Source organism: Saccostrea cucullata, unplaced genomic scaffold (assembly GCF_032062105.1).
Source record: "Saccostrea cucullata isolate Sc308-1 unplaced genomic scaffold, CSIRO_AGI_Scuc_v1 ctg1500, whole genome shotgun sequence".
Taxonomy (NCBI): Eukaryota; Metazoa; Mollusca; class Bivalvia; order Ostreida; family Ostreidae; genus Saccostrea; species Saccostrea cuccullata.
This window is the reverse complement of record NW_026941724.1, coordinates 57,656-74,815: the sequence shown is the minus strand read 5'-3', so window position 1 is coordinate 74,815 and position 17,160 is coordinate 57,656. Positions and strand designations below refer to the sequence as shown.

Genomic DNA, 17,160 nt, shown 5'->3' with positions numbered 1-17,160 from the left:
AATAATATCCCCAAATTAACAAATTTGCCAGATATTTTTTTTTGCCTGATACTGGCCTCGACATAGTAGAAAAGGGAAAACTCTGTAGACGCAATTGCTTGGGACATAGGTGCTTCAAATGAATTAATACAAGATAAATTCAACAATGTAGACTGGGTTTAATAACCTGCATTATGAGTATTGCTTGTCACAGTAGCAGTTGTGGAGGTAATACCTGGTGATACCTCTGAGATATTTGGGACGTGCAACACGTGGGGGGGGGGGGGGCAATCTGAATGGGCTGCAGAGTGAGACTTGCGTAGTCTGTAATGGCTGTGGTGGAGTCGACGCTTGCAAAATCTGTAATGACTGGGATCCTACTTGCGTCTCAACACTTTCGGAGGTAGACTGTGTCCGCTTGGGTTTATTTGCCATGGACCTTGTAGACCGCCTATTAGCGACCGTTTTGACCTTCGGCATCGTGTCCCAGAAATTTCAGAAAAATATAAAACGAAATAAAAAAAAAAATTAGACTTATAATACGATAAGCAGTAGTTACTTAATTATTATACCCCCCCGCTTGAAAAGTGGGAGGGTAAATAGTAATCGGGTTTTCCGTCCGTCCGTCCGTCTGTTACGCTTTATCTCTTATCCGCAACTCCTCTTATACTACTGAGTAAAATTTAATGAAACTTTCACAAAATCTTTATTACATATTGCCATTGTGCACCTCTTATTTTACTTTTTTTATTTGACTCGTATTTTAGGTTTCCCATAGCAAAACATGGACATTGCCATTATATGTTTACCTATGACGTCACAAATAGAAGCTTCTGGATAACATTTGATAGGACGAGTTGTTCCTCTTTACACATTACCGTAAAACAATATATAGCAACACATGGATATTACGGGAGGGGGGGGGGGGTTTCATTTAGTGAGCTCATTGCTCACAGTATCTTTAGTTTGTAGATGTTGTAAGCGAGAGACTTAATCGTAACAATAAAATTTCTTGCACCACGTGCTTCGATGCTAAGAAATCAAAATGGCGCTAGGCCGACGATTGTATACTTGGAAACCGAATAAAATATGTAGGCCTAATAATCGACACCTGAAGTATTCAACTATCTATGAGTAAACGTTATTGATGCGCAAATGCGCCAGGAATATCCACGATATCTTTTTTTTCGGTTTAAGCCCAAATACTTCAAAATTTTACTACAGTTTGAACCTACCAAATTGTTCGGCTGCTAGATTAGAAAGAGAGATATGACGTTACGTTAAATCCAGTGATAATCGTACTAAAAAAAACCCGTATGCGCAACCCGGATCATTCCGGGAAGTACAGCCGTAATTAAAAGTACAAATGTTCACAAAGATAATTGTGCATATTTTTAGACTGCGCTTAAATATGCGTCATTATTAATAATGTTTAATTTTAAATCCATATTTTTATTCCAATCTAGTGGTTTGTTCAGAATATTTTTTTTCGTTGCAGGCAGGCATACAATATTTGAGTGCATATTTTATTTAGTACAATATTATGAGGCCAAATAATTCTTTGAGACAAGTTCTGCTCCTAAATTGAATTAGATGATCTGTTTTCTATATTTTTTTATGCAACAGATCTAGATCTGAAAAAAAAAAATAAATCGGCTTCCAAATATATTGATGACGTTTTATTTAGTAAAAATAATACGGAAAAAGTTTGACATTTCAAAGTAAAAATATTTAGAATTTAACGCAGCGGTTTGCCATAAACAATTTTAAAAGAAATCAAGAAAGCAACAGTTCTCCTTACATTAAAGTTAAAAACGTTCCAATTGATTTTGACTCAATAAATGTCTGTTTTAATTTAAGAGGGTTGGTTTTGAGAGTATTTATATCACATTTTTCGGTTCCTGCTACTGTACCATGTAAATGTACGGAAAATCTTGAAATATTTCTTTGACCGCTCGACAGTAAATGCATATTCCCATTAGGAACCTCATTTTTCAGTTCACTTTTCAAGGAATTAATGTTTCATACCCTGTTTATAGGTTTATTAATTAATTGTGCTCGTTATTTTTGCGTTAACATTTTTCGTTCAAAATGGTCTCAAGCACATCTCTCAATTAAGGCTCAAAAGCGTTTTGTTCAGTATGATGTAAAATATGTTAATACTGTGAACAAACTTTATTCATGTTATTTGCAGGAAAGTAATTTTCGAGATACACAGCAAGTCTATTATAATTCTATTGTGTATTTATGTATTCATGTATTTTCACTTGCAGTCAGTGCAGTCATGGATGGAATCTACGCAAATAAAAGATGACCGGAATAATAGTTTCGTTAAAGTATTATGTTGTTAATCGCAATTTAATATTTGTTTTCTAAGAATGTGAGGTTGGTTTGTATGGACTTGAGTGCAATCAGACTTGTTCTAGGCAATGTTTGGATAATACGACTTGCAGTAATGTTAATGGAAACTGCAAAAGTGGGTGTGAAGAGGGATTTGGAGGGATGAAATGTGAAGAAGGTAAATGTATTCATTGAAGCTATTTCATGGAAGGGTTACCATTTTATTTTTTTTTATTTTGTCAGCATACCTTTGCTAGAGAGCTTATGGGGCAAAAAAAAGGATCCAACGTTTTCATTATCCCTTGATAATCGCTCATTTACACGTGGATACATTTAACATAATATCAACTTCATAGTAATGCAGTCGCCCGTGTGGTGCAGTGGCTCAGCGTCTGCTATTGAGTTGCGGAAAATGAAGTTAATCCATACGCCACTGGTTCGAATCCCACTGTGGGACGTGGAGACCTGTCTTTCTGATGAGAACGTACAAACCGAGGTCCCGTGTTAAGGATTAATCAGTGCCTACTCAGAGGCATAAAATTCAGCCCCATTTTCAATTGAAAATAAGATAAGTTTCTCCCAAAATGTCAGTTTTTCTTCCAATTGGTAAACAATGCTTTTGTATTTAATTATCTTAAAAAAATCAAAGTACTGAGACAGTACTGAAAGACGGGGTCACAATTAATTTGAAGTAGAAATTTCAATAATTGCTAAGTCTAGAAACCTTTTTGAATTGTCCGAATTTCATCTGGTCTGAATTAATATTTTTCGGAAGTAAACAATGTATGATGCGTATGCAGTCGTAATACTACGCAGGAGAGTACTTTGTTAACTAGTGTGTTTTCAATTAATATTTTGAGTTTACACTTACAAAATGCTTCATTAATATGATTTAGAAAAAAGTTTATATCACTTTCTTCAGTTTGATACAAAAATTTTATATTTTGATCAAAACAATTTCTGCACTCTTTCATGTAGCGTAGATTTAATTCATGTGTTATCACCACGGCTTCCTTTTTGAGGGGCTCTGACAGTAAACTAATAGACGGGGTCACGTGACCCCGTCTAAAAACAAAGTGGAATTTCGCTCTGTTTAACCCATTTAGCAAAGTTACAGTCATAACACATGTTTAAAAAAACTAAATTATTTTTCTTATATATTCCAAGCTCTCTGATTGGCTCATACTTGATCACATGATCAAGTATATAACAGCATATAGACTTGAGTTACTATTTATAGATTCTGAAATGCATATTGACTTAATGCTTCTAAATATGAAAATTATTTTCTGTAAAACAACAATGGTAATGAAATCTAAACACGTGATTTTTTAAAATTAAACTTCAACTCCAATTTTTTACATGATGTTCTGTAATGGTAATGTCTTGAAGAAGGATCTGCTTCATACTGAACCATAATAAATATGTTTTTTTTTTCAAAAATCGATACAAAACTTAATTAAACAAGTTTAGCACTTTTACATTCGCTTAAAAAAGGAAATCCACTAAATCACTGTATCAGTAAAAAAAATTAAAATACATTACATGAAACAGATTTTTTTATCACTAGTCTTTCGGTGTTAAAAAAAGAGACGAGAAAACTTGTGGAGATTTTGTCAATCTTTGAAAAAAAATATAACAAATGTAGCCCTTTGATGAGGTCAATTCATAGATATATCGACTTCACAGAAAAGCATATCGACATCGCACTTCAAGCTCGGTTGATATGCTTTTCTGTGAAGTCGATATATCTATGGATTTGTGCGAGGTCGATATGCTTTTCTGTGAAGTCGATATATCTATGGATCGACCTCATCAAAGGGCTATATTAATATAGTAAACATCACCGACTTTTAATCCGAATTCCCTCCTTATTTAATGTTGATATCATATAATTATTAGATTAATTAAGAAAATTCAATCTACTCATTTAATCCCAAAGTGAATGGTAAGAACTGTAGGCGTTATTTTAGATACAAAAATATAATTTTAATGCATTTTTATGCATTAAATTTGACTTTAAGAAAATGTCTTCTAAGTATATTTTTGCATTATTATATTTTTTAGAAGCAGATTATAAATACATGTACCGAAGGCTCGTAGTAACGGGGGAGGGGGAGCATTACTCTTACTTTTGGAAGTGTTCATTGAAAGACTGGTTGCCCCCCCCCCCCCCCCCCCACAAACCCACTACATACTACAGGTAATTGATATCTGGGAAATGTAGTATTGAATACCAAAAAACGGTATTCAAAGAAGTTGGCCTTGAGAAACAGTAGGCCTCTAACCCCCCCCAACTCATCCCCTCACCCCCCCCCCCCCCTGCTTGTCAACTTTTTCAGGTAAGTCAAAAAAAATTTCTGGCTTTCCCCCCGTCACTTTCAAAAAGGATGCTACGTGGCTGGTACATAAATTGAAATCTCATTGGAATCTTATACACATATACAATAAGTTGTATAAATTCTTTATACTTATCGAGATATTTTATCATTCCTTTATTCATAACTGATCTTGTATGATGACGTTGGATCATATTTAATTTTTCTTGATGGTTGCCCAAATTTGAGTTGATAATGTTGTTTCGAAAAAAAATAGGCCGATAAATCCCTGCCGTGTCCCAGTGGATGCTGGCACGAGGAAAGACGCCTCACTGCTCAATGGGTATGAATGCCATGAATGGGTCAAAGGATGTATTCGCTTTGACAAAAGAATTGACCTATAGGAGAGAACAATTTCCCGGAAAAAGTGACATTTAAATATTTAACTTCATTTGTTGTTTTCTACCGTATATATGTCTAAATTTTTTCAAATTTGTATTTTGTTCCTAAAATATATTATTTATAACTTTACAATAAACCTCCAAAGTTGACCAAAACACCATTTTGTCCGTTAAAGCGTTGATTTTTACATGTATTCTGGCCTAGAAGTCCTTCAGGGCAGGCCTACCCCTAAATAAAACTGTGATATTTTGATAGGTTGGGATGTAAAGAATAATTTAAGATGGGATTTTTTTATTGGCACCCCTGCCCTAGGGTCGAAATTCCCCAAAAAACCACAAAAAATAAGGAAACCTGATTTTGATAATCTGCTTAAAATTTATGCCATTCAAGTTTATAGTCAGACTAGCTCAGTTGATATATGGGCTATCTTTTACACTATCGATACTTTCTTTTTAAAGTCGGGGGTTCGAATCCACCTGGTATCACACTTTTAAAGTTTAAATTTTTCGCCTTTTCAAAGATTATTTTATTTTTTTATTGACTTGTAGATTTTCTTTCAATTATCTATCCTTTATGCATGCCCATTCTTGATATAAGAACACTTAAGAGAAATCAAATCGTAACAATCCAATGTACAGTCTTCAGTCAGGCGGAACAATATAAGCACATTTTCTCCGAGGACAAGAATAAGTCACTTTGTGTTACTCGATACAGGTATTCTTGGCAGTATTGACATGCGATGAATTTCAATTGTATATATTCTTTAGAATTTAATCAAATTGACTTTGGCTACATATCTCAGTAACTGTTTCCCCTTGGATTTCATTTAGGCCTATATAATTTGCACACATTAATGGCATGCTTTATTATATCCACGGATAAATAGCCTAGACATAAAGAAAAGAATTTCAGAGACAGTAGACATTAACATTATGCACAATGAGAAGTAAAGAAAAATATCAGTTATTACATTTGGAGATAAAAAAAAATCAGAAAATCAATGAAAGGGTTCCTCTGTACTCTACTCACTGAAATAAAGATTTAGGAAAAACAAATTGTTATATGTATTCAGCCTAATGTCATTAACCAGAACGGATATCGACAAGTTTTTTGTAGAGAATAAAACCAAGCCCGGTCCTATAGGTCAGATCCCTATTTATAATGTAGTGATCCTTTGCCGCTCTCCATCGATAAGTGGTAGCGTCTTCATATGAGCGAAACATTCTCGAGAGGAACTCTAGAGAAATATGAGCTGCAACTTTGAAGTCGGAATTTTTGTTGCCAAATTTTTAATAACTATTTCAATGACGGAATCAACTTCTGTTGTTCATGTATGCGATATGGAAGAACCATACAAGACGTCCTGTACAATAACGGTTTTTTTTATATATATAAACTGTATATTGGATTGTATGTAGAAGTCTTTCTTCTCCTTTATATAGAGAATAATACATACCCTTTTTCATATCACATCCTGTATCAGCCCGAGACACCAATATCAGCCAGAGTGCCGAAGGCCCGAGGGCTGATATTGGTCGAGGGCTGATACAGGATATGATATGGAAAAGGGTATGTATTAATATGTTTATTACATACTTAGTAATAAAATACAGCATACATTAGGTTGAGAAGAAAATAAGTAAATAATTATGCATGGACTTCTTACATAAATGTATATGGTCTATCGCTCATACGATTTGCGTTTGTTTCTACTTCTATTTCAATGCACTCGATCCGTAATTTGAAAATAATCTATTACATGTATTTGTAAATTAAGATAACCTTATTTTAAAAAAAGTAAAAATTAAGAGAATATAAACCTACCAAAATTTGTGTATGATCACAAGTACTGTTTTTGTGGTTTAATTTACAGAGGGTGTGATTTTGACGTCACAATAGCCGCATCAGCCCTGCAGGGCTGATATGGATTTGCGGGGCTGATATAGGTTATCAGCCCTGCAAATCCATATCAGCCCTGCAGGGCTGATACGGCTATTGTGACGTCAGCCATATCGCATATGCAAAAAACCTGTATTTATTACTAAGTGTGTAATAATTTATTCTAATTGATCATAAAGGTTTAATTAAGTTACATACAAATTTATCATAATAATTTATCATAATAAAACATTTTAACAACAATAAACTTTTCAAGTGTGCGTGAGTTGGCTCATTTAGTATATTTGGGTTTTGAATTCAGATATTGCGTTTTTGTTTCAAATAATAAGAATATGCAGTCTCGCTTAACATTGTAGAATGTGAACTTGGAAATTATGGGATGAATTGTGCCTTTAGCTGCAGTGGAAACTGTTTACGTAATCTAACCTGCAATCGATTTTCCGGTAAATGTGAAGAAGGCTGCATTGCAGGATATACTGGTGTTCGTTGTGATGAAGGTAAATTAATATTTGCTTCAAAATCCTCAACATCCTTATTTTAATGTCTTAAAATATACCGGAATTTGAAGTAAAAATATTTATATAGATTATTAAAATTGGCTGGAGAGAGGTTTAATTTTTAACATCAGAGAAGGTTTACAATTGTTTGATATTTTTTAAATCTATTAGATGCTTTCTTTATTTGCAACAAAAAGAGACTTAGAAATACATGTACTATAGTATATAGCAATCCATGCGTCCATTTTCTTGTTTGTATCATCTGTCCTTAATGTGCATCAAATCGCTTTGATTGTAAAATGATGATAATTCAAATCGAGTTTTGAGGCATGTAAAATACTTATAGAACATGGGAAATGCAGGAGGTGAAGTGCATTGTTACAATGCACTTTGAAAAATGACGCACTTTGAAAAAAATTTTCAAAGTGCGTTAATTTTGGGACCAAATCAACTCACTTTGAAAAAAATAAAATTTCTTTTCAAAGTACGTTAACATGGACCATATCAACGCACTTTGAAAAAAATGTGTATGGCTTGGTCAATATTTTGCAAATATTAGGTATTACACCTGTATATATAATTGAACCTGTTGGATAATTTTTCGATGATAAGGTCACTTCAGGATGTAATTTCATTAAAGTGAGCGATTTTGATTTTTCTATATTTTGAAAATTCTTCTCTCTCTTAAATGTTGTACTGTACTTACATTTTTATGGTTTGCATGTTTTTCATGCAAACTGTTTTTTTATTGAAAATTTTAACGTCATACCAGTTATGCAAACAATGTTTTGCAAAGATATACATGATATAGGCATTGACAATTGGGGCTTACCTTTGGAGGGGGGGGGCACTTTCAATTTGTACCGAATACTATGCATAAGAAAATAAAAAGTTTGGCTGAGAGACCCTCTGTTCTTCTTCGCCTTGTTCTCAATATATGTAAATTTAAGTTTTTCGAAAGATATAATAATTACAAATTGATTTCAAATCAATTACTAAAATCTAAGTGTAGAATTTTTGTTTTATTTTTTCAAAGTGCGTTGCCACAGTGCATGTTTCTATGGTATTTTTGAAAATAATAATAAAAAAAAAACAAAGGGTCCATCACTAATAGTGAGCAGACACCATGGCATAATGTCTAATGAAGAATATGGAGATAACGAAAAGTATACAATATCAAAGTTCATCAAACAATACAAAATAAGAGCAGGGCAAACACGGACCTGCGAAACATAAGAGGTGATTGAAGGTGTCATCAGAGGTGTCTAATCTAAATCTGCCATATATAAAATGATGATGCATTTACCCGGTATAAGAAAATATAAGAAATAAAATGTTCATTCTTTGCATTAATTTGCTGCTAATTTGTGTAAAGGGCATATATTTTGTTTCTTTAGAATGTCCCTTCGGATCTTTTGGTCAGAACTGTTCAAAAAAGTGTAGTTTCACCTGCAAAAGTGGTTGCAATCATGTGACAGGAAACTGTAATGCTGGGTGTAAAGCTGGTTACCATGGGGAAAAATGTGATAAACGTAAGATGCCTTACAAAATTATATATATATCCACAAAAAATTATTTATCTATTTGTTTATTTATTGGTGTTTATTATTAATTTTTCTTTTACATTTTTTTCTAAGTATGCCGCTTTGGACGATACGGGAATAATTGTTCCAAGGATTGCAGCTTAAATTGTGTAAACCAGTCTTGTGACCACGAAATGGGCACATGTAAATATGGATGTATTCCAGGTTGGAAAGATTCTAAGTGTTCTGAAGGTACGGTTCGTTCTTTGTCTGTTTGATATCTGTTTCTCTTGTTCAAAGTAAATACGTATTGCACATGCAAGCAATTTTTACTTATCCCTAGCTTGAATCAAACAAACATAAAGCTTTTTTCTGTCCAGCGTACATTTGTCGCGTGTCATATGTCGCCAATGCCATCGTCCGAAAACTTCATACCTTTTTAAGGCACTTGAATAAACTCAATTGACCTATTCTTCTCCGTTTTCGTCCGTCATTGTGAGTCGTTAACATTAAAACATTTTCAGTTTCCCCTCTGCAAACACTCAACCAAATTTCAACCAAATTTGGTATGAAGTATCTAAGGGTAAAAGTGAATCAAACTTCTTAATTCTATGTTCCCTGCACCCTGAGGGCCTGAGGATAGGGCCAAAACCACTAAAATTAATGCAATATTTAAAAATCTCTTTTCTTTACTACTAGACATCAGTAGTCAAACTGGTTGCATGATTATAATAAGCATTGAGTCATCTACCAAACTTGTGAAATCCATGGCCCCATTTAATTAGAGTTCTAATCTTAGGGAAGGTGTCGAGTTTTCAAATTATGTAGTGAAACTGCCTTATTTTTCATTTTGGAAATTCTACTTCTCTGCTCCTAGATATTATATAAAGTAACAGTGTTCATAGTCATGTTAAAATTGCTGCCTTTTCCAAAATTGTGTAAACCGTATCCTGCATAGTTTATTAAAGTTATCGCAAAAAAAGTTATTCATTGAGTCATGCTTATACATTTTAGCTTATATAACATGAATTTTCAGAATGTTCACCAATGACTTTTGGACCAAAATGTAAACACATATGTAGTGGTCATTGTGCAGAATCGCATACCTGTAATCACGTGACTGGAATTTGTGCAAATGGATGCGCAGACGGATATAATGGATCACTTTGCGACGCAAGTACGTAAGACATAACTTAAGAAATGGCATATCATATCTAGAATTTCAATGAAATATTGTAAATTTATTTATAATATAGGTGGCAACGCAGCTAGGATAAGGCTGCCCGTAAAATATCAAACTGTTTAAAATGTAGTAACTTCTCTGAACTACATAGATATGATAGAATATGACCTCAAGTCACTGCAGACTTGAGCTGACATAACGGGGAAAGTGTCATAATAATTACATAGCATGTAGATTTATTTTTGGGACTTGTTTAATTCAAGTGTAAGGATTTTTTTTAAAGCTCGAGTGTGCTGTTATGATGTTTTTAAAACATTTGAATTTTAAATATCCCTATTATTTTTGCTTGTCCGATATGGACATATTCAAACAATAGCAAAAAATGAAGTTTGAAACGCTCCCCTTACACGTCCGTAGACAGAGTTAGAATTTATGAATCGTGTTTATATTGGACTGACACAAGTGATAAACAAGGACAAATTGAAGGTATTCTGTGTGAATCAACAATAGAAGTATGTCCTCTAACTGAATTTTGTTGGGGGATTGTGGTTAGTTTATCCATTTTGAATAAATCACAATAAAGAGTAGAAAATACCCCTTCTTATGTTGGTAAGTTGAATTTCGCGTAAAATATTTTCTAAGCGAGTAAACATTAAACCTGCCCCAGCACTTTCTATGTACCAGAGATCACGATGAATTTATCTATGTAACAAACTTTGCATAATATTTTTGTTTTGCACTTGTGCCGAAGCGATTTTTGTTTTTTTTTTTGGAAAATCATGAATCTCCGTCACGTGATCAACACAGTCATGTAACATCACAAAAATGCTTTAAAATAAAACCTGATTAAACTATTATCTCATATTGACTGCAATTTCAAACAAGGATTACATATTAAAATAAAAATCTAGTTAAAATAAAATGTATATTTTCAAGGCATTTTAAGCCTTCGGACAGCTTTATCATAACTGCGAACACAACATAACGTTAATGACGACGTCACGTGACGCCACAGTCTATGGCTAAACTTCGAATATCGTTATCTAGTTTGCTTCAATCATGCAAGTTTAATCACGTGATCAATTTATGACAATAAACGTTGAAACTTAATTTAATTAGTATTCCTATATAAGGAAAATATTGTTTCTCTTTCGAGAATGTGTCACTAAAGAAAGAATTGGCAAATGAAATTGTTTTACATGGAGTTGCATTTCTCATAATTGTTTTTACCTTTACTCTAGCTGACCTTTCTACTCTGCTTATCTTATTTTTGATCGCTTGTAAAATATATCATTGTATTGGTAAAAAATAGGATCCATCTGTTGTAGGTCATATTTTAAATATCTTAAGAAATATAAACAACATAAACAACATAAACATGCGACGAAATATTACATAAATTCCACCATCCTTGAAATATTCATACTGTCTTTGGAATGAATGTTTTTTTTTCAAATAAGACTTCAGAATATTAAGAATATTAAGCTCATTCCCGTAGTGACCACTATACATAATTTTGCATCATAATTACTATGTCGATGATAAAAATGTTTATGATATATTATATATACAAACTATCTTTTAATATATTTTGCTTGAGTAGATTTCTGAAATTAATACAAATATTTCCTAAAATATGCATTTTAAATTATATCAGAATGTGTGGAAGGATACTTTGGTACAAATTGCATTCGTCGGTGGTCGCAAAACTGCAAGAACACATGTAACCATGTTAGTGGAATATGTTTCTGTTCAACAGGTTTCTCAAGTGATCCTTATTGCATGAAAGGTTAGTATTTTTAGCTCTTCGATAATTTGAGTATTCTTTTTTTTTAATAAACCCAGAGAGGAAAAAGCAATCCTTAATGTCCTAGTAATATTGATTACTACCCATAGTTAGAATAACGTATTTTTGGTTAAGAAAATGCCATGATGAAAAGGCTAAGTATGTTTGTAGCAAACAGATAAATATCATTAAATGAAATGCATCATGTTATAAAGAGATTAAAGAGCAATGACTAAATATCTTTGTTTTTCAATTTTCAGAGAAAAAAACAACAACAAAAATTTGTTAAGATATATTGATTATAGGTTTCCCATATAGGGTTCTGAATGTGGGTAGAAAGATTAAAGCCATTACAAGAGTTTATTATTGTTTGTTTCTGTATGCTACATGTCTAGGTGCGATTTCGTTCGCACTTAAATACATGTAAATGAAAAAAAAATGAACATTTGGGATTAAACTTGAAAAATTATATTGCTCCAACCATGCAGCATAAAGGGAGAATATGACTGATTTTATTTACTAAGGGGAATAATGAGCTTCTAACTAAAAAGACACCCACCAGCACAATTGCAGTCTTTCAATAACAGCATGCTATTCCTGCAAACATAAGAAATGCCTACAAAATTATAGGCATATATATTATTCATATTACATACCTTGTGTATTTTTAGTACTCAAGGGGGAACAGACCAGCGAAACAAATAGCAAACCAGTCGCACTGATTTTCTCTGTTGGGTTAAATGTCCTACTGCTTTGCTCTGTAGTCTTCTTGATCAGGTTAGACGGGAAAATTTTCTTATTATTATGAAAGAAGTTTTTAGACACTACTTTTTATTTCATAAGCATCAAATTCGTTATTTTTCCTATTTAGAACGATTCAAATCAAGAGAAAAACAGAATCAAGGAAAAGAGTACAAAATGTGGAGCCACTTACTATTGAAAATTCTATGGATGTACACTATCAGGATTTGGAAACAGTAGATCAATCTTTCTGCTACCAGGAGCTACAGACGAAAGAAAATAAATCCTTCTATCAAAATTATTCATAAAAACAACAAAGCTTATATAACAAGCGTTGCAGAAATATTATTTTTTATATATTTGAACTAAAGACTAGTGTTAAGGGTAAGGTAGGACTAGCTTATTTATTTTATATGCAGATATTTTATAGTTCTAATGTAGATTTAGGCATTAAAATTGTCATATATGATTTCAACAACCGTAGTCTAAAATACTAGCATTGCTTTCAATTTCACATTTAGAGCTAACACGGACATATTAAATCACTATCCTCTTTGAAAAGATAAAATTCTTTAAAATCCCATGATGATTTTAAATACGTTTAAATGTCCAATCATTAGAATTAATTTCTGTTATCAATAGCTGTAGTGAAATTAAAAACTTTACGAAAACTTTTAAAACTGTTATAATGATTTTTAACTTGTTAAGATGCGGTATTTTGTTTTGCAGCTAAGCCATTTTCCTTTACCTTTTAAATTATTGTGATAAGAAAAATGACACAAGTAGATATGTTTCAAAATATATAAATAATGAAAATCATTATTTCCTATGTTTCATGGTCGTTTTGCTTGTCAGCAAATACAAAATACTATTGAGTCAATTGCTGACTGACGTTTTTTATACGAATTGCCAGGCCATTATTCTCAAAATACTTCACACAATGCATTGTTGACGGATTTTTCATCATCTCCCGATCATAATAGGAAGTACACAGTCGGTTGGCAGGACATTCAACCTCGTCTTTGGTACCTAATCCCACTTTTTCCCATGCTTTTTCCCATGATCCTTGATCCCATGTTTTGGAGGTCCATTTTGCTTAACATAGAACCTAAACCGTATGACATCATACCTCTTGAATGTATTTAGCCTGTGCTGTATCCATTATGACGGCAGAATTAATTTAATATTACTTTTTCCCGTACTTTACAGCGTCAATAAAAATTGTAAAAAATAAAGTATTTTAAAACTCTTGGAATTCAATATACCCCGTGTATCCATATTTCGACAGTCTTTCAATGTGTTGCAATATTTTATTTTTTGTAAACAAGAATCCATTAAAAAAAAATTGAGCGGTAAATACATCATTCAAATTGTATTCTTTCCTGTGTAAAGATTTATCCAAGTCTTATCTACTTCCATTGGTGATGAGTTCAAAAGTGACACATAAACAATGGGCGCCGCCATTACCGGGTCTTAATTTCGACGGTTACGTCATCGATTGATATGCAAGCAATCAGGAAGGCCAAGAAAAACAAATTTTAGTAGAAATGAAATTAGATTATTTTTGCAATATAAGGTTAATTAATGGTAACAATTGTAAATTTAAACTTCGATTTCAGCCTTTTGTCACTCCTCAATGCAATGAGGACAGAGGAATTTGTCATACTAGGCAGACAACCTGCTTGCTGCAACAGTATTTCAGGTGACTCAATATTGACAAGGCACCCCCAATCTTCATTCTATCATACTGGGCCCATTTTGTGAATATAATTATGTCACTGTTGAACATTTCTTGTTGCGTAAACTTCCAATATACACACCAATATGGCGTGTACAACATGAACTTTGACGTCTTTTTATAGGATCAGCCAACAAATATAAACAATAGGTAAGCTAATATTTAACCTTACTTTTTGCAAACCGCATTTTATTTTTCATTATTTTTTTTTACATATAATATCAAATAGAGTTATTAAATATTATTTCTAGTACTTTTTAATATAAGTAGTAAGAGAATGAAATAATTTTGTTTTAAAAAGTAAAAATGGTGGAAGAGATGAAAAGAAACAAAACATAATATTCTAAGCATTGAAATAATTCTATGTGAAGATTCATTGTAGTACTTAATTAAAAGGGAAAAAAAATGTATTTAAAAACTAGATGCTGTCATGAGACAGTAATACCCGCACTAAGGTGTTTGCCTCGAAATGCACACTCCTTCAAATTGGGCTTTACCAAGGAAAAAGTCAATATAATTCAATAAATTACATAATACATGTTACTGTTTTCATCAAATTGAGCATAATATTCTCAGGTGACCATGTGACCCATGGGCCTCGATCTTATAGGTATTTCATATTCTTAATTCATTACTAGTCTGAAATTAAACAATAGAATTTGATTAATGATGTAAATTAGGTTTGATAAAGGGGGGATATAAATTTTTGGCCCATAATTGGAACTTTTTAAATCTATTTTCTCATATAGATCAACAACAAATAATATTATTCAAATTAGTGTAAAGCGTTTTTGATGATTTTTTTCAAAATGTACTTTGATTAGGCAGAAACACCTTGAAAGCTGCCATATACCCAATCAATCTAGTCAACCCCCCACCCCTCTCCTATCAACACACACACACACACACACACAAACACACCCTATTTGCCTGTTTTGGAAATAGGCCTAGATGACAAAGTTAAGATAAAACATCTTTTGTAAATGATAATTTTAAATTTGTTCTTGTACTATAAATATATCTGAACATCTGCATCACATTGGGCTTGCGTCACGTACCTAACTTAAGTACTAGTTTTACCATAATCATTTTTAGATAGCACTGCACGTGCAGTACTAGTGTGGTGTAACATCATTGCATGTATGTCAGTTGGAATTATTTTGTGTTTTAATTGGATTATATTTCGTGAAGTTGAAGGGACTTATGACAGTCGGTAAGTTCAAGTTTTGGTATAGATTTGGGTTAAATAGTCTGAAATGCAACTGGTTAGGTTAAAGTTTAAAGGATCAAAGGTCATCCGATGCTCCAATAAGACGCATTTCACATTCTGAAGAGTTATCGCCCGTTATCGACGTTACATTCAGTTACAAGATACAGAATTTTTTTTCTGGGAGGGAGGGGGAATTTCCAGACCAGAATTTCCTGAGAAGCAACAAAAAAGAGAAGTTGTGGTGGGGTCTGTTTTCTAGGGTGGAGGGCATCCAAAGTCATTTTTATTTGCTTCAGTATATATTATAGTCCTGCAAATTCCGAAGGGGGGGGGGGGTCTCCCAATCCACTCCCTTTCCCTGTAATGACAAATGATCATATCATGTGACTCCTAAATAGTAGGAAACTTTTTCCATTTGACTATACATAATTTTGTTTTTTGTGTTATTATGTTATGTAAATTTAATTGTATAAAGGTTATGAACCCCAGGCGGTCATCCCCACTCTCCTATAATGAACTGGAAATGTTCACAATATGACTGCATTAAATTAAATAAAAGTGCATCAATGATAAGATTGCTTGACATTATATTCATCAACCTATCCTCCTAGAATTAGGAAAATCATTCAAAGAGATGGACCACATTAAAGTATTTGTATATATTAACATTTTTTTTTAAATGTAAAACAGGTCGTAGTTTGCATACATAAATAAACAGGGGACTGGGAAGGGATGAGGGGAAGGATTGAGGTCATATCTCTTTACGACTTAATGGATGAAAACTCCTAAAATGAATGTTGACCTCAAATCTGACTTGTCCTCATTATTTTTCAAGTGGTGGTGTCTCTATTTGAGTGAAAAATTCCTGAGAGGGATGTTTAACAACAAACAAACAAATGACATAAAAACACAATATTGATTTGCGTTAAGAAAAATGCAGGGGATTTTTTTCCATCATAAATCTTCTTCTCGAGAACAGCAAGGGCATTATTGTCTCCCGTTTTTGGGAAAGGGAGGGAACATTAAATCTTATTTGTCTGTCAGTCTGTCCATCTTTGACAGTATGTGCATCTGTCACAATAAATTAAACCTTGGTCATAACTTTTGAATAATAAGAGATAGGGCTTTCATATTTCACATGTACATTTCCACAAAACTTTCTAAATGTACTATGATTTTTTAACCCAAGTGAGACCTTGACCTAAAAGTTTCACCTACTTTCCAAAAAATATCATTTTAAATTAATCATTTTGAAAGAGAAAAGATAGGGCATTTAAATTATACATGTATATTACATGTGAAAAGACTTTTCTAAATATATCATGACTTTTGACTCTATGACCTGGACTTAGAAGTTTAACCTACTTTTCAAAAATATTATATTATATATTTATATATATATATAACTTTTGATTGAAAAGAGATGGGACTTTCATATTTGACATGTACATTAACTGCAACAAAATATTTCCGAGCATGCTATGATTTTTTCCCCTTTTACCTAATTTTCATAAATTGACATATGATATGGGTGCATATTTGAC

At 32.8% G+C, this 17,160-nt stretch overlaps 2 protein-coding genes across 2 annotated transcripts in view; both read left to right on the top strand.

The window, feature by feature from the left end:
* The window catches only part of LOC134258298 (multiple epidermal growth factor-like domains protein 10), an 89,343-nt gene that overhangs the window by 51,025 nt on the left and 21,158 nt on the right, over positions 1–17,160 (top strand). The gene's annotated exons all lie outside the window — the stretch shown is intronic.
* LOC134258300 (multiple epidermal growth factor-like domains protein 10) lies at positions 1,296–12,976 on the top strand. The gene is made up of 7 exons (XM_062740829.1): positions 1,296–1,329; positions 2,357–2,497; positions 7,295–7,435; positions 9,995–10,135; positions 11,799–11,930; positions 12,599–12,704; positions 12,799–12,976. Exons 1-7 carry the CDS (start codon positions 1,296–1,298, stop codon positions 12,974–12,976), a joined length of 873 nt encoding a protein of 290 aa, XP_062596813.1.